Raw genomic sequence first — 27,218 nt, 5'->3', positions numbered from 1 at the left:
GGATGTTTTTCTGATTTGAGTGGAAATGCAACACGTTTTCCATGAGGTCCTGGCCATGTTTTAGTGTTCAATAAGCAGGAGGTTGATTTTGAAGGTGCAGGCAGCCATTTCCTGGACCTCAGGTAGCGGTGACATTCAGACTGTGCTGCGTTCGTAGCGCTCGTTTGTCTGTGGATGTTCAAATAGCTTCACAGAGTCTCGATACCAAGTCCCGTCTGCTTGTGACCGTACGTTACTCGGGCTCTGTATCGTTTGACACGTTTTTTTTTCTGTACCTTAAACAATTATGAACGTTTTCTTTTATCAAAAGAAGCTAAAGGTCTAAAATGGCTTGTTAAAAACAAAGCAATGGCTTCTTGAAACCTCTTTGTCTACCAGTTGTGACTTTCCATGTCTATTTTGGATAACTTAAAGAAGTAAAATGAATCAATAATTTACTAAAAAGTAAGCAAATATTACAGGAAAATAAGCCTAATTTTGTGTAGTAGAATTATGTTGACTGATTGTCTCTTCTGTTAATCGTCAACTCCTTAGATTTATGTTGGGACCCTTTGTAGGGGTCCCATCCCCCCAGGTTGACTAATGAGCTAGACCTAAGGATTGAAAAAAAAAAAAAAAACTTTAATCTTCTTCATACTAAAGACCAACGTTTTTGGGCTCTAATCTAAAAACAAAGGCCAAAGCAAACCATAACAATACCGGTTTGCCCAGAAAGTGTGTCTGAGGTCGAATCATGGGAGTAAAGCATTCTAGACGGCTGCCAACTGACTGCAGCGTGACCCCTCTTCTGTTAGATATCACTTTCCGTCGACGAGGTCTTTTGAAGTAAAGCAACGACGCATATCTTTGACAAGGATAAACCAAGAAAAACAGCTACTTAATATTTGATCTATGTTCAAAAAAGGCTGCTTGATTTCTTTTTTTTTTTTTTTTAAGGAGGGAACTATTGCTGCGTTCTAGACACAATTTTTAGCCCCGTAAGTTACGACTCACGACTTGGTAGCGTTCCAGGCAAAGTCACGACAAATCCTTGTAGCTGCCGTTAGCTAGCGGCTACCTACCATTGACGTTTGCTAGCGCTAGCGGATACTAGCAATTTCTAGTCGGCGACATATTTTGAGCTTCATTTAATAAACATAACCTGTTGAGGTACACAATTGTATGTGTATCGTTATGATTAGAATGTGCGGAATTGCTTTACGTTGCCTATTTATGTCTATTTCTATTTCTCACTGTCAATTACTGGCGTCTGTACAGCATCGACAGGGGTCGACGTTGTTGTTTATGTGTGTGTGCGACGTCAAAAACTGTAACTGGGATTTCAACGATCTGGTACGAGTTCACAGGTAGTAAGTTACGGGTTTGACTGGCGTTCCAGGGCACTTTCACCGGTAGAAGGTTGTGAAAACACGGGTTACGGGTTGCCTGGAACGCAGCATATGGCCCGAGCCTGACCTTTAAAATCCTGACTATAAGCAGCTGTAATGGATTAACTGCCACTAGGAGGCGCTGTGGTTTGAGCAGACCGACTTATACAGAAGCTCAGCGTTGATCCAGCTTGATGACAACAAGATTTAAAAAAAACAGCCACAGACAAAGAAGAGGCCTTTCACTCAACACACTGCTGCTGTGTGCGTTTTGGCGGGGTTTATGAAATGAAAGCTGATTTTAATCGAGTGATTGATGGATTGTGTGAAGCCAATGGTGTGTCTCCTTCCCTTTAAAGCCAACACCGCTAAGCAGAGCCACGGGGCAGGAAGGGGGTAAGGCAGGCCAGGATTAAGGCTGGCCTCGCTCCCTCATCCCAAGCAGCAACAAACCAGACACAAAAGGAGGCGGCGAGCGACAACACCAACAGTACTATGATTGGCTCTGATGGGTCTCAATCTGCAGCAAGAAGTGATGGCATGATTATCGATTGCTTTTTTCTGTTCGCTAGTGCTGATCGAGGGAGGGAGTTTGATTGGAGGAAATAAAATGACTGGGGGAGAGGAGGTGTTCGAACAAACCATCATAAAAAAATTAAAAATACAATCCGATTTGCCAGAAGAGAGGGAGGGAAATTTCCACATATATAAAATAACAAACAAAGTGATGAACGGAGGGACTGATTGGCGACAAAAAAAATTTGGACAAACATAAAAGGAGGGAAAAAGTAGACGGTGGAAATGAAAAGGCAAAACACCTTTCTACTGAAGGTAAAAAAAAATAAAAGACACAGGAGCACTAAACTATAAAGGAGTGGGTAGTAAATAAAGAGGTGAGTGAATATGAGAGGGAGGTATGGGAGCTGCGGAGGGCGCGGTGGCGAGCCTGACTCCTGACTCCTGACTCCTCTCTCTGGGTCTACCTTTAAAGCCTCCGGGGGGCATGGAGCTGGGTTTGGCAGGAAGGGGGGGACCTGTACTGTTGGAGTTGTTGTCTGGCAGCTGGAACGAGCTAGACAGGAAGATGCCGTCTGAAAGAGGGCGGGGCTTGCGCGCAGTGGGCGGCGGCCGGTGCCTGGTGTGATTGGGTGAGACGGAGGCCGGGAGGTCGCCGTACGACTTCCTGGTCGCCGACAGCTTCGCCTGACCTGATTGGTTGCCGCCGCCACTCCCTGCCTTGGTGGCTTCCTCCTCGTCTTCCTCATCGCCCTCGTAGGAGACAAACTTGGCGGTGTAGAGCGTGTCGGGGGAGGTGACCTGGGTTTTGAGGTAGGAGGTGTTTCTCTGTGGGGGAGGCGGGGGGGTGTTAGTAGGGTTGTGGGGGGGGGGGTTGGTAATCCCGGGGCAGCGGGGGCCGATACAGACCGGCCGGCTCCTCAGGCGTCAGCAGCTTTCTCTCGGCCTCCTCGTGCTGCCGGCGCCGCTCGGCCTCCAGGCGAGTGTAGTACTCCTCCTCCTGTCTCCTCTATGGGAGGGACAACCCGTTAGTAAGCTCCACTCTCATTGGCTCTCCCCCTCACCATGGACACTCAACTAGCTAATCAGATACAGAGATATTCAACTAGACAAAAAAAAAAAAAAAAACTCCACTACCCTTCCTTCAACCACAGGTAAAACCACATCTGTCTATGACTCCAGACCCTTCTGGGCCAAACTACACCCGCTGTAACTGTTACTACGGTAACTACACCACACAAAGATCTGGTACAGCACAAACACCAAGTCCAACATGTCTACCTATTTGACAAAACTAAAAGCATATAACTGAAGCATGCCGTTCCTAGATCAGGGTCCTCATTTATAAAATGGTCTCACCATCAATCTATCTGAAGCAATGCCTTTAAGCGGAAATATACAATAAAGAAACTTTATATTGACGTATTTTGATGTAGAAATTATCTTATATTCATAAAACATCTGCACCGTGAATGTTCTGTTGGTGACATTGAGGTTTTGAAGTGCATTTGGGAAATATGCAGTGTGTGAGAAACACACTTTGCAATACTGGAAGACCGGAGGGGCTGCATTATTTTTATTTAAAGATGTAGCTGTGGATTATTTATTCAAATCAACCTAATCAATTTTAATTAATTCATCATTTGGTCTGTAAAGTGAGGGAATATTATGAAAGAACTTTTAGAGATACAAAGATATTCAATTATCATGGATACAAAAACAGAGAAAAGCAGCAAATCCTCACACTTGGCATAACGGATAAGTTACTTAAATTCACGAATTATCAATATTAATCATTTCTTTGTGAAACGATTAAATCAGCTGGCGATTTCAGCACAAATATAGTCAAGTCACTTTCCATCTTTTTATGGTCATGATTTATTTGACTTGTTTGCTCTGGTTTGTGAGAGGAGGCATTCCTGTTTCAGCCTCCTCAAACTATTTTATACTTAAAAATCAATTAAAGGATGCCTTTTGTAATGATTTTATGATTATGCTTCAGAATAAAACCAATAACAGTTTTATAAATGCTGCCCCTGAGCTGGACTTAACCTAACTGGTTTGCCACAAATACAAACTGGTCCTCCTACACCTGACCTGATCTTGTGTAAACACAGGGGACAGCGACTTAAATGTCATTCTATCCCTGACAAAGTCTAATATTTAACTTGTCCACACTACCTAAAAACTTAATCTGACATTTGGCAACTGTGTCTGGACTTCCAGTAAACCTGTTCCTGGACCAGCCTGTCTACCACCATCTCTCCTCGCCCTCAACACTGCGGGAGTGTATGCATGTGTGCACAAACTAGGTGTCCATATGTGCCTGTGTATCCTCAGTTTATACTATATGGTTTGTGGCTAGGTGATTTTGATTCGAGCCCACCCTGTCTCCACCATCTGAGCTCTACACTTCGGGGAAACGGTCTGTGATGTTACACGTGAATCTACGCTGCAGGAATGTATTTGGATTTCTGGGTTTGGAGCTAGGCCAGCTGCTCCGGGTCACAAGTGGTCAATGTCGATGCTTCTGAAGTCAGATTATCTTCGTGTTTTTTTTTGGGCCGTTTTATGTAGTCGAGATATTTTCTCAAAGACATAGCCTCTAGTGCCGTGGGTGCATCCGAGCTGCTTTTGATGGTCGAATCAGCCCAGTTGGAATCTGAAGAAACTGGGAGGGATTAGTGGGTGTGTGGGTTTGAATGAGTGGGTGGCTGGGTCTCTGAATATGTACAGTATGGATGGCTGAGGGCAGGAATGAGGCACATGGGTGGGTATAGATTTCTGTGTGTGTGTGTGTGTGTGTGTGTGTGTGTGTGTGTGTGTGTGTGTGTGTGTGTGTGTGTGTGTGTGCGCGTGTGTGTGCATGAACTGAATATAAAGCATGTGGTTTTTGGGAAAAGTGGGAGGGTGGGCGGCATTCCCTAAACATAGTTTCTGAGGCGATGCTGGATGGAAATGGTAACAAAAAAGTTAAATTAAATTAACTCACAAAATCATAACTGCTTCCCCCCCAAAAAACTGAAATAACTGAACTTCCTGACACACACCGACGACAACAACAACAACAACAAGATGGGAGTCCCATGCTTGAGGTGGGTGGGAGCACATAACATGATACGGCAACACGTCACATTGGGTGGGGGTGGGGGGGGTATACAAGATGAGGACATGCAATTGGACATTTTTACAATAAACAAACAGCATCAGACAGTCATAACATCTTAAAATCAATATATCATACTTAAAGATGGCAGTTTTAAAAGGTCTTAAAAAATAAACTGACTTAATGAAACAAATACTACAGATGCTTTTTACTTCTTTTCTATTTTTTTTAACCTCAGCAAGTCATGAAATCAGTCCTATTAGAGTGATATTATAATATACTTTTTTTTTTTAAATATATATATATTTGTGAGTTTTATAAACGACCAGTGGTTTGATCAGTGGTCTACAGATCACAGGACAAATGCACCAGAATAATGGCATCAGGGTGAAGTAAGTGGACTGAATATGTTTGATTTAACACATACGACATGGATGGGTGGGTGGACACCAGATCACACTACTGGTCATTTAAAACCTCCAAAGTACAAAATAAAGTCAAATTCAAAATATGTCTAATTTACAAGACATTATATGGACACGTAGCATCGTTAAATTAGCAGAGTACCCTATAGGAACAAACACAAATTAAGTCATTACAGAATACAGTATATACTGTACAGTGGCTGCGGAAAGTATTCACTTGTTGCAGACTTAACTGTGTCATACATTTAGTTTAAGATTGGGTAAATAGAGTTGATTGAGTTAATTGCCAAAAAAGTAAATCTAATGCCACACACAAATTTATAACACAATAAAGTGTGCACCAAGTGAAGGTGTTTGAATATTTTAGGAAGTCACTGTACATCCTAAGGCTGGACCAATATCTTTATATTATAATGGCCCTTTTTTATTCCATGTAAGTAGGTAAACATCATGTACCTGTGATATAATGGAGGTGAGGATGTAATTTAGGATTTTATACAAATGTGCACTGTTTGCACAACACTTTTCATGTTTGTTTTCATTACAAGGAAGTGACTAATGCATCTGCACTTTTGATAGATTTTTACCATTTTTTGTTGCCTCAGTCTTTTTTTAAAGACATGCATTTTTTTAGCAGAATTAACACAACATTTTGGGAAATAAACATATTTGCTTTCTTGCAGAGAGTCGAACGAGAAGATTGATACCACTCTCATGTCTCTATGAAGCTACATCCAGTAGCCGGTTAGATTAGCTTAGCACAAAGACTGGAAACAGTGGGAAACTGCTAGCCTGGCTCTGTCCGACAGAAACAAAACCTAACTCCCAGCACATCTAAAGCTCACTTATCAACACATTATATTCAGTTTGTTTTATCCGTACAAAAACTAAAGAGGAAAAACAATTTTTTTTGGAGGGGTTAATAAGTGGATTTCCCAAAATACTGAACTATTCCTTTAAACACAATTTCCTGGTTGTTTTATCTTGACACACTTGTCTAAACTCTTTGAGAGTACTGTAGTGTTCCATTACAGTCTAAATACTATTTTTGGGAGCGTTTCCCAGCCTAACAAAAACTTATCAAGAAAGGAGATTTTGAAGATGCTGAAAGATGCAAAAACTCAGTGGTCCAACCCTGGTAGATTTCTGTGCTTTCTCGTCCTATGATAGGGATCGCCTGACTCACAGTATCACAACAAAACATCCTACAAAAATGAATGCTCGTTAACTCCTATAGTTTCACAGACAGACAGACCGACCGACCTTCTCCCCTGCCTCTCGTTTGGCCTCTTCCCTCCACCTTCTCTCCTCCTCCTGTTTTGCTCGCTCCTCCGCCTCCCGCTTACGAATCTCCTCCAGCTGCTGCTTACGCCGTCGCTCTTCGTCCTGCAACTGATCACGCACACACACAAACAGCCAAAAAGGCATGCATGCAAACAAGAAACAATTAGTACAACATTGATCGTGTGTCATGCATAGGCAAACTCTGAGAACATTTCCACATCAAATGACTCCGTTTAACTGCTTGGACACTAATGTACACGGATGTTGGGTGTTGCGTGTTAATGTGCGGTAGAGGTTGGATCGTCTCAAAGGACTGCTCCAAAGGGGAGGAGCAGTGTGCACTGCAAACACACAGCACGGGCAGACACGCACACTGCTGAACATGCAGACACTAACAGCAACGTGCAGCAACAACAACAACAACAACAACAGGGCTAAAAACAAAAGACAGCTCCTCTCTTAACTACTTAAGGTGCGTTTGATTTTGTTTCATCATGTGTGTATAAAACATGTTAAAAAGGTCCCGCTGAGCAGGAGCGGGAGAGTAAATCAAGCGTACCTGAAGTAACCGCAAGCTTTGTGGGCTGCTGCCGAAATGTTCTGATAACCGCCCCAAGACAAAACCCAGCGGAATACACGGACACACAGAAACAAACAAAGCCTGTCTCTGGACTGGGTGATGTTAAAGGGTCAGTTCAACCAAGATACAAAACAACATATTTTCACTCAAGCCTAGAGGTATCTATCTAGGATATATCACATAACTACAGTATATCATCGTAGTATATTGTTTGTAGAGATCTTAGGTTGTTTTTTAGTTTTTCTATTTTTATGTGTATATTATAAGACTTGAGGTTTTGTTTTATTTTTTAAATGTATTTTTCATATTATTTCATTTACTCTACATATTTGTATTTATTTTAACTTTTATTTTGTTTAGACTCGTTTTTATATTTTCTTTTACTTCTTTCTATATCTGTTCAATTCTAATTGTGGTTTTACTTTTATTATTTGCATTTCTATTTGTAATCCTTTATTTTTATTATTAGATGTCAAAAGAATTAAAAGAAAGGCAACGATTAGAGCCTGTTCCTTTCGTTGTTTTGCTTGAGATATTTTCCTAAATATAATTTTTTTTATTCAACTCTGCTGTATAGTCGTACAAGCTGAAATCTCAGAGATGGATACTTAAATCCAAATCCGTCTGACGATGGAGAACACAAGAACTAAGTGAGAAAATGTGTTTTTGGTTGAACAGACTCTTTAAAAAGAGAACGTAAAGAGGCTCAGCTGGTCACACACGGATGGATGGCTGGATGGATGGATGGATGGATACCACAACATTATGATGTGGCCCTGTGCAGGCAGCGCGGGGGGCCCACAGGACTATCATGCATTGATCACCACCTGGACGCCCCCCCCTGTGATGCATTCAGCCATGCAGGCGCCACCTCCATATGCACTCAAAACATCGCTGCTGACGAGAACCACGATGACCTCGGCTCTGCTACTCCATAAGCATGTAAAAGTTTGGTTTGAAGTTTCGGAAACACCAGTATTTCGTCATTGGTAAGCGCCAGCCTCACTCGCCGTTGCCCCAGCGGTTGTTTTGAGTGGACAAAGAGATGGACGGCTTCCCCCAGCCAAACAACACCAAGCGTCCCAGAACGGCCTCTCTATGACGGGCTGCTCTTTAGCTAACCATGGCACAAGCCCTGCCCTCCAACCCCAAACACCACCCTCCATGACACGACGACAGTAGTCCAGATGGGTGGGGAGAGACATATAGGAAACACGGGCAGGTGGGCAGCCCACACAGAAAACAGGAAATGATGTAAGGGCAGGGAGAGGATACTCGTCATTAACAGGAAGAACATACCAAGTCTAGAACAGAGATAGCTGGGACAGCATTCTGCTGCTGAAGAAGAAGAAGACAATAGAGTGTGAGAGAGGGGGCATATAGGGAGGGAGAGAGGAAAAGGAGAATACCCAAATACTGGAAAGAAAGGTGTGGAGAAGATATCAATAAAACTAAGTTAGAAAAAAAGAGGTGGGGAGGTAAGAGGAAGGAGAAAATGAGGAGTTAAATAGAAATTAAAGAAGGGAGGGGGGGAGGATATACAGTAAAGTGAAAACATTATTTTTCTCCACTGTGCTGATTAGTGGCTGTTCAAGAGCTCCTAAATTCACCACCAAAAACCAAAACCGCATAACCACTGCACCACCTAACCACATCTTAAAATATTACTCACTATTCCACTTTTATTTTTTTATATGTACAACATTTGGAATACATATGTATTGATTTGGAATAAGTAAGAGTAAACACCAAGGTGAAAAATGTATTTGCGTCACAAATATTTATTAGTTTAGCCAATTCACGTTTTTTTAATTAGGGACATCAAGTGACTCTGGCAGCTGCTTTTTTCTACTATTTACTCTTCCTGAAGTTTCTACTTTTTGTTTTCCAAATTAAGTGCCATTCTGGCATTATGTACATTTAGTTTTTGCACCTTATTGATAACCTTTTTGTTTATATTTTGTTGCATTTGTACTCTATTTGCTCTCTATTTGTTTTGCAACTGCTGCAAGACAATTTCTCTCGGGATAGTTTTATCTTCTCTCATCTTATAATGAAGGGTCTTGGCTGGAGTAACTTGGGCCCATTTTTACCCTAATTTCTATCAGTTTATATGGATTTAATTTAATACAAATGTATTACAGAAAAAGGACCACCTAAGCAAAATATAAACTAAAATAATTAAGGACCAAATTTGTATTAATCCAATAACGAAAACCAAGGACTCTGTCAAGGACTGTATGCTGTACACATGTTGAAGCCCTCTGGGACAAAGTTGTGATTTTGGTATAAATACTATAAATAAAAATAAACTTGACCTTCTCTTCTGATCAATCATTGTAAGTCACTTGCAGCCAGAAAAAGTTTTATAACCTTTATATATGAAATTATTAATTATTATTAATTAATTAATATATATGAAATTAAAACGAAATACAATACTGAACCAACCAATATAAAACAACCCACCCACATTCACCACATCCCGTCACACAGAAAAAATAATGCTGCACAAGGGGGAAAAAAAAGTGTGTCAACCAATCTCAGGAAGCCCCAGGAATTTGCCTGAAACATTGTTGAATATTTGACAGATATTTTAGTGCTAGAACAGGAGCATAAAGGCTGCAGTCATGATAACAATGATAACTACATTGTCAGCATGTGTCGATGCTATATGGCTTTAGTGTCTATAGAATACAGTCTAGATGGGCTTTAATTATCATCCAAATCTACCTAGGCATTATCCAGAATTATTCAATCAAATAATGAATCATCATCAAAATTCAAAATTCATTCAGGATGCAGAAAACCTTGCTGAAATGGGACCAGTGACACTATGGTCATGTTTCATTCTTTCTGTGCAACAAGACACATACAGTATGCTGCATTATGTAGGAATAGATGCCAGATACAAGTAAGTGAAGTAAAGTCCACTTTAAACTTGTGACACAAGTTTGTTGTTGTGTCTCTTCACAGCAGGATGCAGCTGTTTGCTATAAATCATGAACTCCTATCACGCTCTAAGCACGTGTTAAGTGTAGGAACCAAAATCTACAGGAAACGTAAATCCCGACCTCTGATACTAAAAGTCACACCGTTATATCTACATGATGTGAATGCAGCTTTAACATCTTCGCCTACCTGCCCGTACCCCCCCCATCCACCCCTCCAGCCAATCAGATTTAAGCAGCTCAGCATGGCAAAGCGATGACAGAAGCGTGTTGCATATGCACATTGCAGGACATTCATAGTGGAAGCCACTAAGGAATTCATTTACCAGTTTAGCATTTGAAAGACGGCTCTGTTTCTCCCCCATCACCCTTATTTTGTGGCTCGCCCTTCCTTGTGTGATGAACTACAGACTTGTTTCTAAACTGTGAGCTCATGGACATTATTACTTGAAGTCAGAATGTTTAATATCTGACAATCTACCACTTCCTTTAGCCCTTTCTGTTAAGTCTACTGTTCTCTTTTATTCTCATCTCTCCTTGGCTTTCTTGTCATTTAAGTTGCTGCATGCTTGGTCTCTAAGCTTTCATTATAATTTACTGTCTTCCAGTCTCTCTATCCTTTCCCATCTTGCCACCACCACAACACCTCCATCTCACCCTGGCTCTCTTTTCGGCCTCCAGCCTCTGCATGATCATCAAGGTGTCCACGTCCTCGTCATCCTCCTCCTCCTCGTCCTCGTCGCTTTGCTTGGACTCCTGCAGTCGTTTCTGGAATTGCCATTCTAGCATCAGCTTCCTCAAGCGGTCGCTTTCCTCCGCAGTTCGCTCTGGCTTTGACTGGAAAATAAAGATCGCTCAGAATTGGAGTGGGTTGCACCAGCTATTTGTAAATCCATCACTAAGTGTGTGTGTGTTATGTCCTTCCTCCCTCCGAATGGAGCTGGGACTGTGCCTACCTGGAGGTCCTGGATCTCCTTGTCCAGCAGGTCGACGATGTGAAGCTGCTGCTGTTTCTCGGCCTTCTCCCGGGCGTCTCGTTTCCAGGGGTCTGGAGACAGACTGTCGCTGGACGTTAGGTCCTCCTTACTGATGGTGATGTACTGCAGGTCTCGCCTCTCAATGGTCCGTGGCTGCTGCTGCGGCAACAGCTCCCTGATCACTGTGTCCATGCCTACATCACATTTTATTTATAAAATCATTTTAAATATTGTTCTAGTTTGCATATAAAAAACAGTTTGGAAGTCACTATGTTTGAGATAAGACATTACACAGATAAGAGAAGTTTTGACTTGAACGTGTTACCAGGGTTGGAGGCATTAGCAGGGGGAGGAACAGCCGATCGTGGCAGGCTGGCCAGCTTCTCGGGTCTGGATGGGGGAGGCTGTGGTTGTGGCTGAGGCTGTGGGGGGAGGTAGGGCAGGGGCGGGGCCACAGAGGGCAGAGGGGGCTGGTGATGAGGAGGAGGCATGGATCCTCCATTGTTGTGAGGTTGGACAGGCATGACGGGGTTGGCCCGGATCTGACCCAGCTTCCTCTCTTGCTCTCTCCTCTTCCTCTCCCTGGGAAATTAATTGTCATTGCAGTTAGCAATTATTATTATCAACATCATCAATTTGATGGCGCAGATGACTTTTTCTGTTACTTTGTATGTTATATATGATCTATTATAATGTGCCGTTGCCTGTTTAATAGGGGTGGGAATCACCAGAGGCCTTACGATATCATCACGATACTTATGTCACGATACGATATTATTGCGATTTTAAACATATTGCAATATTCTGCGATACATTGCAATTCATTAACTTTTTTCCAACTTCAAATTTTTCCCAATTTCAAATTATGTCCCCAAAAAGAAACTTTGTCAACATCTGTTTTATCTAAAAAGACACATTTCTCACTTCAGTTGTATTGCTGCAAAATCAGATTGTCAAGCAGACAAACTGACCAACACATACATAATAAAAGATCGATACTTGGCGTCTGTGTATCGATATTGCCACAGAAAATACTGCGATACTATGCTGTATCGATTTTTTCCCCTCACCCCTACTGTTTAACCGTCTTTCACTTTTTTTTTATGGTTTTTGTAAACAGCCTACAGTTAAATCAAATGTTCCTTTGTGTGTAACATTGAAAACATTTTAATAATCACATAAAAGATCATTAAAACAAACAAAATAAACCCCACCTCTCTTCCTCCAGACGAGCTTTCTCCTTCTCATACCAGCGTTGCTGCTCCTCGCGTTTCTTGCGGTCAGCAGCCTGCTGGGCTGTTGCGGGGGAGACGGCGGCGGGAGGCGGCGGGAGCGGTAGCTCCGGCTGGGGTTCGTAGGCGTCGTAGGCGTCAGGGTAAGGGGCCGGTGGTGGGGGCGGCGGAGGGGGCAGGTCGGAGCGTGATGGCGTCTGTGCCGAATGTGGCGGCGCAGCGTGAGGGGCGTTGGGCGTCTTCCATCGGCCCGGCCCGGTCTTCTGGTTCTTCTGGGAGGAGGAGGAGGAGGCGGCTGAGAAGTTGAGGTGCTCTTGGCTGGATGTGGATGACTCCAACGAGGAGGACACCTGCGGCTGTGGGGCCCAGTGGTCAGGACCTCCTACGCCCACGGACGCACAGAAACACAGTCAGTGGGTCAAAGGGTCAATTCTTTCCACAACTCTGTTTTTTGGGGTCTGTTGCCCCATTTGTGACCTCCGCACTTCCTACGTAAATCTGAGATTTGGTCACATAGTGTTCCCTAAACAGTCAACAGTCAATTATTTTTTTATTGTTTGAATAAAATATTTCCAAAGACAGTGAGCACAGTGGCTTTAACATACGCTCAAGAGCAGAAGAAGAGAGTCTGTGGGAACTCTGGATGTAAACGCTGGTTTCGCCTCAGGTAAACATTTTACAAAAGATTTTTATGGGATCACAAAAATGTATTTGTGGATGCAACCTGCTGCTGAAAAACACAACAGCATGAGACCAAATCATGTACGTGCTGTGGTCACAAATGGGGCCTTGAGGGAGGAATAAAACCTAATATTTCCCATCAGAGCTGTAGGGTTGGTGGTATTTTCTCAGTTGGCTTCAGCAGTCTGACCTCAGCACTCAAGGTTTCCATGTAGCATTTCATTTAGAGCAACTAGAGACTGTTAAAAATACTGAGACAGAGGTAAAAGTGTTAATAGTAGGCTGACTTTTGCTTGTAAATCCGAACTAATGAAGGTCAACTGACCGCAAAATCGTCACAGAATGAACTGACTACAAGTGACTGACAGTGTGCAGTATTTCTCATTTTACAGATTAAAGGGCAAAGCGCAATTTGTTGCATTGTCATTGTAACTGAAATATTGTGATTATTATATATTACATAATTGTAAACAATAATATCAAAATGGATTACATTTTAGAGGAACATTTGGTACTGAAAACCACTAAGCTGTTACATAAATCTGGCATTAAACACAATCAGGTGCTACAGTCCTCTTTTAGTCTGCCTCTCTTATCTGAGTTCTCTGGTTTTCCTTCTTCTTACCTCCCGGTGGACCTCTCTGGTAGTCAAAATCTCGGTGTTGGTAGTCCAGGTCCCGGGGCTGATAGTCCTGCTGGTAGTGCTGCTGCATGCGCTCGTCTAGCCTCATACCTCCTGGTGAGGGGTACAACTCCTCCTGGGAGTGGTTAATCCGCTGGGAAGAGATGAAAACATTGTGGGAAAAAGACATTAAGTAAAGAGAAGTAGAAGACGATGCAAAGACATCAGTTGTTCAGTGGAAGGATTCAAACATTCCCTGAATTTTTCAAGACCATTTATGTTATGCTTTACAGTTAAGTACTGTACATTTAATTTCTATATTCTAATTGTGGAGGAAAAACAACCAAAATCTACTGACTTAAGCCGCCTATACATGATAGGTGGCAAACCCACCGTTCCATTGATTTCCTATGGGGAGAGCGGTGCCGCCCAACTACGCTACCCCTGGCATCGCAACCGCACGGAATTGCCGCTGTGCGCTGCGCTCAAAGTTCAAATTATTTCTAATTTGAACTAGTTGCTGCTGACCTTTCAAAGCGCAATCATGGGCGCAATCAATTCCACAACGTTCCTGTGCTGCACTATGCCTCTTTGCTCTGCGCCCTACCTCGCTGTCTTGCCGCAGATCATGCGTAGGCAGCTTTATACAATGAATGAAGCAAACAAGTTAAAAAAAAAACAGATGCATATGCCTGCTACTTATAGATAGTATGTTGATAAAAATGTCCTGCTGCTCTAAGATTGTCCCAGAGAAGTTACCTAAAACATTTATCTATTTGAGGTATTTTTCTGATAATAAAGTTGCTGCTCTACCTGCATGCTGTTGTTGTGGATGTTGTCGACCAATGGGAGGCGTTCTCTGTCCTCCATGCCCTGCCAGTGTTGTGAGGGCCCCTGCCCAGGACCGACGACCCGATCCTGGCTCTTCGAGGCCGGGATGGTGAAGTACTCCCTGGGGTAGGTCTGGGTGGGGATGGGGTAGGCCTCTGGACGGGGAGGGGAGGGCTCATCCTGATGAAAAAAACCCAACAACAACCAGAAATTACTGAACAAACAGAAATGACTGTGTGAAAAGAGAATATTTGGGACACCTTCCCAATACTAAACAGGCAACACATTGACAGGAAAAATTATTTCTCATCTCGGTTCTAGATATTTTGTATCTCATCTAGTCTGGTGGCACATTCCACATAAAGACGCCACCAGCTTCAATCCGACAGTTACTTACGTCTGCACACAGGTTGCCGGTGGAGACGGAGGTGATCTTAGTGCCAGGTCCTCCGGGGTACACCGCTTTTCCCGCAGGACTCTGGCTCTGATCTGATGACAGGGCAGTAGAGACAGTCATTTTAGTGCACTTAAAAGTATTCACTAACAATGCAATGCAATTAAGCAAAGCAGTCCTCAACAAATACCAAATGACCCAAAATGGTAAATGAAAGTGGTTGCTGTGGTTGTTTTTTTGTTTAAAGACTTTTGCAGACAGTGTTATTGCCCAGAAGTACTGTGGCACTGTGTTTCTATATCAGGGTGGAGTATTTAAAGAATAACACCAGTACTTTTTTCCCCCCTATTTTCATTACTGCCCATGCCAAGTCTAAACCCAGTGATGTTTTTTTTTTTACCACAGATACTTTCCTTCTTTTTTTTTTAACCAAAGATCATTACAATTTTCTGCTTAATTTGTTGCCTAAATTAGGTGGAAATGTTATGGACGTGATAACATGTAACATGTTATTACACAATGCTATCCTTGAATTGAATGAAGAAGTCCAATGTATTAAACAGGTGTAGTTAAGTCACACAGTTAGAAATCAATATGCAACATGGATATATTTCTCAAATACTCATTTCACATTCAAATTGTGAAGATATTCTTTTTCTTTTTTTGCCAGACAGCAGGCAAAACATTTTTTTTTCATGCACTGGTCAATTTTGAGATATTGGGCTATTTTGCTTCCATAACATGTCTTCTCTCAGACCAGTGGAAAGAAAACAACCAAAATACACATTTAGGTGTTTATTTTACGTAGCACTAAGATACACCAACATTTGCAGTTTTATTCATACCTATATTCTGAGGGATTTTACAGTGGTGTTTATTTATATATCATTCATAGCCAGATTTATATAGCATTTTATTCCAAAAAACTGGAGAAAATGGATTTTTTTTTTTTTTTTGGCTGTTGACAGTATTTTTTGATTTATGGAGTGATTAAAAAGAGATATTTCAAATTCCCTCTGAAATAACCTTTGACTCTATTATGGCACCAAAATGAAATAAGAATTTTGAACCTGCCTTTATCCAATGTTCAGAGTTCTGCTCTGAAAATGTATGCAAATCAGCGCATATGTAATTAGATAATACCTCATGGTGATATCCATTAGTTAAAGGTTTTACCCTACTCACATCAAGTGTCTTGCCTTAAGGGAACACACATAATTTACTTTCCCGGTGAACTTGGTAAGACATTAAAGCTGAATTTAAAGTCTCTTCATGCTGATGCTCAGTGCACCATGTGTAGTAAAAAACAGGAGTTTTGGGTACAGACACAAGCAGGAGATAAGACTAGACAGCTTCATTGAGTTCAAGTGTACACAAAAAGAATCCTGGTAAGTAAGGGGGGGGGCCCTTACTGGCTACGTTGGGGCTGGAGCGGTGGTCAGCTCGGTTCTTGAGAAGTCGATCTTCGCTGCTCATCTTCTTTGGTTCGGGGTAAGAATCCCAGCCGGCCTGGGGACTCTCCGGAGAGCCGTTCTGCACCGAGTTGTTGTACAACTCGAAGCCTTCGCTCTTTGGTCGCAGTTTCCCGTTCTTGTCGCGGCCTCTGTCTGATGCTGGAGAGATGAAAGAGAGAGAGAATGGGTGGGTGCCACGATTAGACTTCTGAATTTGCTGTTTAAGTGGTTGAGCCTTTGTCTGTGCCGTTTTTACACGACACTTCCTTGACTTAAAATAATTCAGCCGTTTTGGTAATTAAAAAGTCATCAAGGGATGTTGAGTTGGGACTTGCTCACATCAGGTATGTTAATCCTTTGGCTGAATATTCATAATTTTTTATCCGTGACATTGAGTTTTCTTTTTACTTCTTTTTCCCTGCACTACGACATGAGAAGAATTTCCACAAAAACTTGTGATCCTTCACGATGTTCGTTGTATTAAATTCATTGGACAACTTACAATTCAGACTTGAGCAGAGTCAGTAAATTGTAAATGTAAAAATAGCTACTGTGAATTTTGCATAAAAGTGACATGGAGCGTATTCAGAGATGAGACATTTTCATTACGAGGTCTTAAAAGGGGCTCAAATTGTCTCAATAAATCAAAGGGTTTACTGGCAGATTTCCCTGTATGTACTGTATGCATATAGTATGAAGTGCTTTTCTATGTGTTACATTCATCTTTAGCCATTTAAATTGGTCATTTATAATTGCAAACGTAGGTTTATCTAAAATATTAAAAAGAATCCTAAGTTTACCACTTTCTTTTTTCCATCTAGGTTTCCTCAGTCTGTGAGAATCTACACTCTCGACTTGTCCAGTTTCCTTACATTACTTACTAAAGAAAGACCAGCGTCCTTCACAGCCTGGTTGTTAAATTTCACTGTCTGGACTGGAAAACACACTGTGGTCGAGGGAATTCGGGAGGAGAAACACCCGTTTAGCGTCATCCTGGACCACCGGTCTGCCCGGCAGACTGAATCTCGGGTCACATTCCAGCAGACAAAGACCAGCACACAGTGCAGTAAACTCTATGCCGAGTGTGTGAGTGTGTGTGGACACACATGCAGCTTGTCTCAGACACAGACACATATCTGGCTGTGGCCACAAACACTCATTATATCCTTTAGTCTGCAAGCTGGTTTTTTACAGCGCTACAGAGAAGACAACAAGGACACACTGTCTGGACAAGTCTGCTTCTCTTTTTTCATTCACAACACCAAATTACAGCCATTAACTAATGGCTGAACTGACAAGAGTCCATTCATTACAACTATTAAACTGCATAATATGCAGGTTTTAGGATGCCAAACTTATGATTTATGTGTGATCTTTTCAAATGGCTTTTAATTTAAGACTTTCATAATGTTCATGATTGTTTAAGGCTTGAAAAACAGCTGGAATACATATTGTACTTCCCTTGTTCTGTATTAAAAAGACCTGCAGATTCATTATTACTTGATTACTTATTTATGGATTCATTGGTTAATTGTTTGGGCTATTAAATACCCAGAAACTGAAAACATGTGCATCACAATTATTTAGAGCACAAATTGAAGTATTTAAATTAAAACAAAAAATATTCCATTTAATATGATATAAAAAATTTACAAATCCTCACAGTGGAGATGCTGAAACCCGAGGATGATTGATATTGTAGCTTAAAAAAATGACCAAAACGATTGCTAGATTATCAAAATTGTTGCAGATTAATTTGCTTTCAATCGAATATTCAATTAATCAGCAAAGTGTTTAAGCTCTACTAATTATCATTAAGCAAGTTCTTCAAAATCATGAGGAAACAGACAAATTAGTAAAGAAAGAAATGCAGATTTAATGCAATAACATTGTTGTCCATGTAATGCATTTTTAGACTCGAGGGAAACCTTAAAATATGAAACATCATATCAGCAGTGAGTTTGAAGTATAAAATAAACTGTGAAACTGTAAAATTAGCAGAAACTAAAGCAAACATGTTGCACGTGTATATGTGCTCACCTCTTGGCATCATGGGGCTGGGCTGGTTGAGGAGAGTAGCCAGTCCGTGGTAAATGGCTCCTTGCTTGGCCACCTCCAGAGTCACAACTGAGCCGGTCCTCGTCATCAGCTCTGCTGCCCTAAAGAGGGGGAGAGAGAGAGAGAGAGAGAGAGAGAGAGAGAGAGAGAGAGAGAGAGAGAGAGAGAGAGAGAGAGAGAGAGAGAGAGAGAGAGGGGGAGAAATGGAGAGCATGAATACACTTGCAACACAACTTCAAAGGATCTGACACACTTAAACTGTTCTCTGTGGTGGTGTTGGCATTAAATTCATATAATACACATTAATATTTAATCCTCCTGTTCAGCTGCAATGAGCTTTTTTTTAGCTTCATCTTTTAAGTGATTCAGAAGATAATGTTCTTGGTAGCCTTCGATAATACTGCGCTAAAGTTGTATCACATCCAGAGGTGGTGGAAGAAGTACTCTAGTAGATCTTGTACTAAATCAAAAGTAGTAATACCACAGTGTAGAAACATTCTGGGTGGCAGTAGCTCAGGCAGTAGGGAGTTGAGCTGCGAACTGAAGTATGGTGGTGGACTGGTAGCTGGAGAGGTGCCAGTTCACCTCCTGGGCACTGCCAAGGTGCTCTTAAGCAAGGCACCAACTGCCTTTCCATGGGCAGCCCCCTCACTCTGACATCTCTCCATTAGTGCATGTAGAGGTACTGAGCATGTGTGTGTAATTCAGGCCAGTGTGTAATAATAACAACATTGTAATTTCCCCTTGCGGGATTAATAAAGAAAATCCTGGCGATCAACTCATCGCATTAATTGTACTATAAATATGTAGTATGAGTAGGGTTGGCCATCGTTTGGATTTTAATGATTCTGATTCCGATTCTTCCTTTCAATTCCTGTTCTTATCGATTCTCGATTCCGATTCTTTGAGGGGAGAGTTGAAATGGCTCACATGCTTATTATTTCAAAAATAAGAGGAAAGTTTTATTTTGAGTCAATGGTGGTTTGCAGTTTTATCGGGCTTTTTCCTCCAAACGATTCCAATATAGAAACGATTCTGCTGGGATCGTAATTTTTTTAAACGATTCCGAGTAGGAATTGGTTCTCGATGCCCAACCCTAAGTATGCGTGCACTATTAATAAACATTTTAGTCATTATGGGAAAACACTACTGGCTTCCCAACAGGCAGAAAATAAACTAGAAGACCTTTAATATGAACCAGAGGAGGCAGGGATTATATTTGTCATTGCCAGAGATAGGGCTGCAACTAACGATTATTTTAATAATCGATTAATCTGTCGATTATTTTTTAGATTAATCGATGAATCGGATAAAAAAAAGAAGCATTAATTTACATCAACTCAATACATGCATACTTATTGTTTTAGTTAATAGTTGTGTAAAGGTAAGTAACCCAAATAGCAGATACAGACAGACAGACAGACAGACACACACTTATTCATTAAATTATTACCATCATTGTAGTAAGTGCAAGTTAAGTTCGTTTATACACCACACACTATTATATTTGTCAACAATAACTGATATGGGACAAAGCACATAATATATACATAACAGATTGAAAAATTAATGGGCCAAAAAAGGCGAGTGAATAAAACCGTGTCTTTAGTCTTGCAAAGTATACACCCCTGCTTTATTACTGTTATTACCGAGCTAACGTTAGCTTGTCATGCTAGTCTGCTGGATAACGAGTAAACAGCAGCACCAGAAGAGCTACTGGAGGGACGGTACGTTCCTCCCTTCAGACCGGAACAGAAGTAGGATAGTGTAGTGACTTTACCCTGCTGTTGAACTCCCTTCCTCCTCATCAAGGACTCCAACATGTCTACGTTTTAGGGGCTGACTCATCACCGTGGTGCGCCCGTGCCATGCCGTGTCGCTTTTGCTTATCTTGCAATTAACACGTTTTTGATTTATTTAGTGTGAAATGCTCCCACACCTTGGATGACTTGGGTCGTACTGATTTCTCTGCCTCCGCCGAGTGTTTCAGAACAACGTTACGGGTCTCTCCGGTCTCTCTCCGTATTTCCTCTCCCCCCGCTCTGCTCTTTTTTCTTTTCTTTTGCTCCGCGCTGCTCCGCTCTGCGCTCAACTCAATTTTTTTTTTTTTTTTATCTCCGCGACTAGGTCGCTTAATAGTTGCGCGACACAACGAATCGATAATTAAATTCGTTGCCAACTGTTATCGAATTTTATTGATTTTATCGATTCGTTGTTGCAGCCCTAGCCAGAGACTCACTTCACTCTAGATTGGGTACAATCCCGCTGTGTTACACGCACACACCCCATGTTATTTTCCTTAACAGCAACATGTGCACAGGGCTTTAACCAAATCCCATAAATAGTTCAAGGGCAGATCACACAAGGTAATGAGCCATGTGTGTTTGATTGGATGGAACTCGGGGAATGCAACGCCAACTGCTTGATGCTGAGCAGAGGACAGGGTACAAACCCACATTTGGAAAAATCACAGGATTTAACATATACTGTATGAGACTACAGGCTGCAAATCATACTTAATCTTTGCCTGTTGGAAGTAACCTGAAGGAGTACGAGGTGACCACAGGATGATAACCATGACTACAAAGTTCAGAAATTCACAGGAAAACCATCAGATTAACTCTTAGTTGACCTGAAATGGCCAGATAAAATAAACCGCTTCCACCTGCAACCTGTCCTGCACGCTACAGCAATCAAGCAAATCAATTTGTAAATCCAGTTTTTCTTGGAGCTGACAAACCATAAGCAACAACAATGAACACCAAGCCTGTACATGCTGAGGGAGAGAGGAATAACTGGATTGATCTGAGTGGGGCGTTAGCCACGAACACTTCACTGCTGTTTCCAATACACGCACACCCTTTTCTGCTGAACTTTTTTTTTTTTTCCTCTTTAAGAGGACAAATGGGAGGCCTCAATGCAAGAACCTCAAGATGTCTCAACCCTGAGGTTTCCCCAAGATGTGGTTATCTGACGTCAACACGATATTTTACTTTTTAAAATGTTTTCAATTCTCAAAATAGAATTCAAATTTAGTTTCGTCATGGCCATGACCATAAATAACACTGTGCAGTAGGTGGTTGAGCGTATAAAGAGGAGAATACCATGTGTGCACCCACTCCTCCTCCCTGGTGTTTTTTTTTTTTTTTTTTTTTTTTTCCATAGAGATGTCATGAAGGTTTAATGCTAATTTACACGCATCAACTGAAAATTTCCACATTTCTAAATGTGCAAAGGAAGATCAGCATAAGCATACATTTAGGTGGCATCGCATTGCATGATTTCTGAACACTGCAGCCAACACAGAAAAACATTAAAATATCAGTACTAATTGGACCATTGTCTTTACCTCTCTTGTGATAGGCCGACCAGGCTGCGCCCGTCCACGCTCAACAGCTGGTCACCTGCAGCCAGACGTCCATCCTTTATAAACAAAAAACACACACACCAAAGCATGAGTCACTGTGTATGTGGTTTTTGTTTTTTTTCATACTTTTCTGTAATGGTTCCAGTATCTGTGTACACCAACCACGTCAGCTGCTCCTCCTTTGACAACAGACTTGATGTAGATGCCCAGCTTCTCCTGACCAGCACCCTACAGAGAGAGAGAGAGAGAGAGAGAGAGAGAGAGAGAGAGAGAGAGAGAGAGAGAGAGAGAGAGAGAAAAAAAACATTTAACCAATGAACTAACAAAACAAGATTTCACATACACACAAATCTTAAGAAAACATATAAGACACAATTAAAAACAATAAATAATTCGACAAAAGTGCAAGTGAACAGGTCTGAGGCTAGTGTGAGTCTCTGGACAAAGTGAATGAGTATTAAGATACGTTCATGCTTAGCAGCTGAGTCTGACTCCAGCAGGTGTTTCCCTAAAAATGTGGTGACAAACACCTTTTCGGTGGGTTTCACCTGAGTGCACCTCAACAGGTTGGTCGGATATCGGTTGGAAGATAAACGTGCTGCAGTTTGTGTGCAGACAATGCAGTTTGAAAGAAAGGAACGTGGACAAGTCATGAAAAGATCGAAGCAAGAAAACATAAATAAGATATTAAACACAAGAGAGTAGTGACGCTTTTGTGGTCTATGCAGTACAACGCTGGTTTTACTCGTGGCGTCACCTGCCCTATTTTTTTCCCTCCAATTTCACTGAATAAGTTATATTGTAACGTACAAACTTTCGTTTCCTGGCATCAGGGGAAACACCTGCATTTTGACGAGGAGTATTAAGTATTAATTTTCAGTTTTGTAAGCGGGCAAAATTTCAAGCTGTAAAACTCACTCAAACAAAGCAAACAATTGCTAAAAAAAAAGAAAGAAATTAAGTAATACTCTCCTTTATATGAAAGCCCATTTCCACCACTTGGAAATCAACATACCGGGAAGTTTGATTTTTCATTATTCTTATTTTATTTCTCAGAATCATATGTCATAATATATAGTTATGATATACTGTAGATACTAAGTATGAAAAACATTCTCATAATCATGACAGAAGAAGGAAACACTTGATTTTTTTGTAGTAGTAAGTAGCGTCTTCAACACGCCCTTGAGCAAGGCACTAAACCCCTCTGCTCGAACAGGATACAACTATGGTACTACTGGACTTGAAGACTGTTGGGAACAACTTTTGCTGGGATCTGTATACACAACATCAACCCAAAAATGCCCAAAACCAACAGATGTGGAGCACTGGGAAGAGAAATTAGTGCCATGTAGGTTGTCATGTCATATCAAGACAGCCATTTCCACATATAGGATGTTCCCAAGACTTAACAGAAACATATATAAGATTCTTATGCCTATTTTGACAATTTTTACATCCACCATAATTCTTTGGACCACACAGATACAGACCACGGACACACCTGATCCCAAAAGCCAGAATTGAAAGCACCTAATCAGACATTGTGACCATCTTGAGACATAACTGGTGGACACAGAAACAGCATTAACATCCAGCAGCAGTGACTGAACAATCTGGACCAGAAGGGAGTCCAGCACCACCAGGGATTTATAAACACACATGTATACACACACACACACACACACACACACACACACACACACACACACACACACACACACACACACACAACTATTCAAGAGTGTTGACACTGAACAAAACAGGGTTTGATTTAAAAAAAACACTGAGTCTTCATTATCTGAGGTAACAAGTTCACCAGCATGTCAGACTGACACATGTCAGACATTTATAGAGCTCAAGCAGCAGTCAAAAGCATTCACAAGTGTTCTTATCTTTCATTTTTGCCTGCTTGTAGTCTAGTTTTCTTTGCTGTATTTTAGTAACATTTGCCGTAGTAACAATCAAATCTCCATACCGGAATCTGTTTATTTTCTTTAAACCAAATCCTTTTACCAATAGGCAACAAAGAACAGAAATAAAAAAAGGGAACAAACATGTACGCAGGCACACACACGAGCGAGCAAGCACACATGCACGCGCGCCAGAGTGTCTGCTTGTGTGTGGTTTTCTTGTGAAGTGGGGAGGTGGTTTACACTGGAGCAAAGTTCTGGCATGCTATCAGACGTATCGCACACTTTCTTTGACATGTTTATCCTCAAAGTCTGTGCAACAGCAGAACCAGAAACCAAAAAGACATTTTCTTTATAGACACTCCATTGTACTAAATGTTCACCACACACACACACACACACACACACACACACACACACACACACACACACACACACACACACACACACACACACACACACACACACACACACACACACACACACACACACACACACACACACACACACACACACACACACACACACACACACACACACACACACACACACACACACACACACACACACACACACACACACACACACACACACACACACACCAAGACTTTAAAACTCTGGTTTGTCTCAAGTGAAGATATATTGATGAATTCTCTTGTTTTGCTGTTGGGAAGGCAACTAAGTGCAAACAAAAAGAATAACTACAAAAAAAACTAAAGACATATCTCGATTTGTTTCAGACTTGCTCACTACTTTTAAAGAAGGTTTAAGGAAACAGTGTATAAAGTTTAAACAGAAAACGCCACAGGATCAGGTTCAGGAGGCACGCGCTACTTATCAAGACATTAAGAATCACAGCATGTCTATAAACTCGCCCATAACACTGTGGAGTGGATTAAAAAGACTACTAAATGCTGCCATTCGTCAGACCTGGCAACGTGGCACAGTGTGCATGTGAAGCCACATCTTGTAAAGCAGAGGCAGGGGTTACACTCCGGTTATTAGCTCTTAATGTTTGCAGGTTGCGGTATGTATTAACGGTTTCATCAGATGTAGCAGAGAAGATAAAGACACCAGTATGAGCTGCAGGGTTTCTACAGTGTTAATCCAATTAAATTGTAGACTTTAAAGACCTTTTTAATATTACATTGAACTGCATGTACTGTAAATACCTGATGACAGAAATGACAGAAAACCAGTAGTTACAATAAAGCCAACCACTATTTGTTAAGTACATGAATTGATTGACGATTATATCACATAACAGTCTCAGCACAAGCTTCGGATCATATTACATGATGTTCATAATCAGGTGGAGCTTGCCCAGTTGACATTGAATTATTGAAGCATTTCATCATGATCCAAAGCTCTAGAACAGCTACTGAATGGACATTTTAAAAGGAAGAAGAAAAAAAAAGAAAATCTGATTTAAAAAAGACTTTTAGTAGAAATTAAATGTTAATTTCTAGCTCAAGACTGATACGTTTCACCATTTCTTGTTTTAAATGACTTCCATTACTCTCGCTCATAATTAGCGGCTAATGTGGGCTTTCTCAATATTTTTTAATAATCATCTACACTGCAGATTACTGGCTTGCATGAGAACTTTGTTTGTTCACTTCCTGCAGCAGGAAACAACTTTTGAATATGCGGGTGTATAAAAGTCTGGGTTCAAATAGGTTCAAACTGATCAGTTTGTTATAAAATAACAATGAGCTTTGTGTTGCCTTCATCTAAATTAAACAAATACATTCCAGAGCTTTCACATTGTGGCACATATTTCTGCCAAATGTTTTTTGAGTTTAGGTGAAAGCCGGAGTTTGGCATTTGTCGCAATTACTTGCATTTCTATTTATACTGCTACAATTTAATTTAACTCACAAAAGTTGTGCTCTGTCTTATTCCTCAAATCTATTTTCTATTCATTTACTATGTGAATTGAGTGAACAGAGACACATTCAGCATTTGTCACGTCATTCATCATCCACAGATCTGTGTCCCAGTTTCACCAGTACAAACAGAAAGCAGAGACCAGCAAACTATTTGACCCACAATGGTTCAACTCTGTGTTTTTGTGTGCGTGTTCATGTAATAATGAGGCTGGATTCATGCAGGCACGAACTTCCTGTGAGTGACATTAAGTTCAGCACAGAACACTGAATCATTCTGACTGTTTAAAGTCTGTTGTACATTACAGAAGACATTAAAGAGCCTCTTGTTTCAGATGGAGCCACAGCTTTACGCACTTATCCAGAATGGGGGATTTGGGGCAACTAATCAGGCTCCAACGACACTTGTGGGATTTCAGAGGGGCTTTTAGCGAGTTAAAGCAAGGGGTTCCAGAGAAGTTCAAAGGGGCCACAGCTTCGAGAAGAAGTTATCCTGTGCATCATCGGGTCACAGAATAAACAAAAAAAAAAAAAAAAAATGGCACTTCAAATGTGCATACGAGCACATCTGCTGCATCTGTTTGAATTGACCTGAGTTTGTAAAGCTGCGTTACAGAGCGTCGTCTCTTTTCCTTTGATGGCAATTAATTGACTCTGTAGCACACAGCCAACTCGTTATACAGACAGAGGAAGCTGTTAAGGTACAGTATCTGTAAACAGAAACTAAATTTCAGACCAACTCAAAATCGTTATCTTGCCTATAGGATGGGTTTCTATGTCCGCATGAGGCAGGACTATTTCTTTTAAAGTAGCTTTTCTTTAAAAAGGTGCCCTGCCACATGTATTTCATTACTTTGTGGTAATGTCTGAAGTTGTACCATGGACTAACATTTTTTGTGGAAAAAATGCCTTGGTTACCTTGTTTCAAGCCATTCTAGCGTGGTATAGAAAGCCTGCAGGAAGACTCGTTTTGTGTTCTCATTAATATTCAACAAGCTAAGCTGCTTAACTCTGATTGGCTAACAGCTAGCCAATGAGAGCCTGGCTATCACCATCCTTTACCCAGCGCAACTGGGGGCGCTCATGAATAGTAATGAGCTCAGGCAACATGATGTCAGACTGACCAGCTTTTGTAATTGGTCTGATTTCTCCGCATATTTCTTTTCAGTGGCCTAGAGCTGACAGGGGAGGTAGCAGTTCATTTTCACATTCACGACATAACACAAACACACATATGGATAGTAAGTAAAAACAGTTTTGTGTGGCAGGGCGCCTTCAAGAAAAAAAAGACAATCTGGTCTTGTGGAGGATTTTGCAATTAGAGATGTAATTTACATGCTGTTGAAGAGAGAGAGAGTGGTACATGTCTTTCTCAATGTTTCGCCAGCTTTTGGTGGAATGAAACTGCCTCCTGGTGTGATGAAACACATCAGTGGTAGAGATCATTTATAGACATAATATGTCAAGCGCGGGGAGGCTATGCTACCAGCAAAACTTCCAGCCAATCAGTCTTGTGGATCAGGAATATCGCTATCGTTACGTAATGTTAAAGCCCAAACAGCCCGTTTCAT

At 41.3% G+C, this 27,218-nt stretch overlaps 1 protein-coding gene across 12 annotated transcripts in view; it reads right to left on the bottom strand.

The window, feature by feature from the left end:
• afdna (afadin, adherens junction formation factor a) overlaps positions 1-27,218 on the bottom strand; it is a 108,686-nt gene that overhangs the window by 6,122 nt on the left and 75,346 nt on the right. For 8 of the 12 annotated variants that reach the window (XM_028604485.1, XM_028604490.1, XM_028604489.1 and 5 more), the window contains 13 exons: positions 22,008-22,073; positions 21,828-21,901; positions 18,461-18,579; positions 16,379-16,579; positions 14,970-15,061; positions 14,555-14,752; positions 13,745-13,895; positions 12,421-12,820; positions 11,532-11,788; positions 11,186-11,400; positions 10,887-11,066; positions 6,678-6,806; positions 2,793-2,892 (listed from right to left, as the gene is read on the bottom strand). In XM_028604485.1, coding sequence (XP_028460286.1) covers positions 2,793-2,892; positions 6,678-6,806; positions 10,887-11,066; positions 11,186-11,400; positions 11,532-11,788; positions 12,421-12,820; positions 13,745-13,895; positions 14,555-14,752; positions 14,970-15,061; positions 16,379-16,579; positions 18,461-18,579; positions 21,828-21,901; positions 22,008-22,073 — 2,182 coding nt within the window. Of the gene's footprint in view, positions 1-2,555; positions 2,712-2,792; positions 2,893-6,677; positions 6,807-10,886; positions 11,067-11,185; positions 11,401-11,531; positions 11,789-12,420; positions 12,821-13,744; positions 13,896-14,554; positions 14,753-14,969; positions 15,062-16,378; positions 16,580-18,460; positions 18,580-21,827; positions 21,902-22,007; positions 22,074-27,218 lie in introns of those variants that run through there. The other 4 variants (XM_028604494.1, XM_028604495.1, XR_003694821.1 and 1 more) reach the window with 3 other exon arrangements.

The sequence above is a fragment of the Perca flavescens genome, chromosome 18, assembly GCF_004354835.1.
Source record: "Perca flavescens isolate YP-PL-M2 chromosome 18, PFLA_1.0, whole genome shotgun sequence".
In the NCBI taxonomy this organism is placed as follows: Eukaryota; Metazoa; Chordata; class Actinopteri; order Perciformes; family Percidae; genus Perca; species Perca flavescens.
The sequence above is the reverse complement of the archived record's forward strand: the minus strand, read 5'-3'. Positions and strand labels throughout refer to the sequence as shown.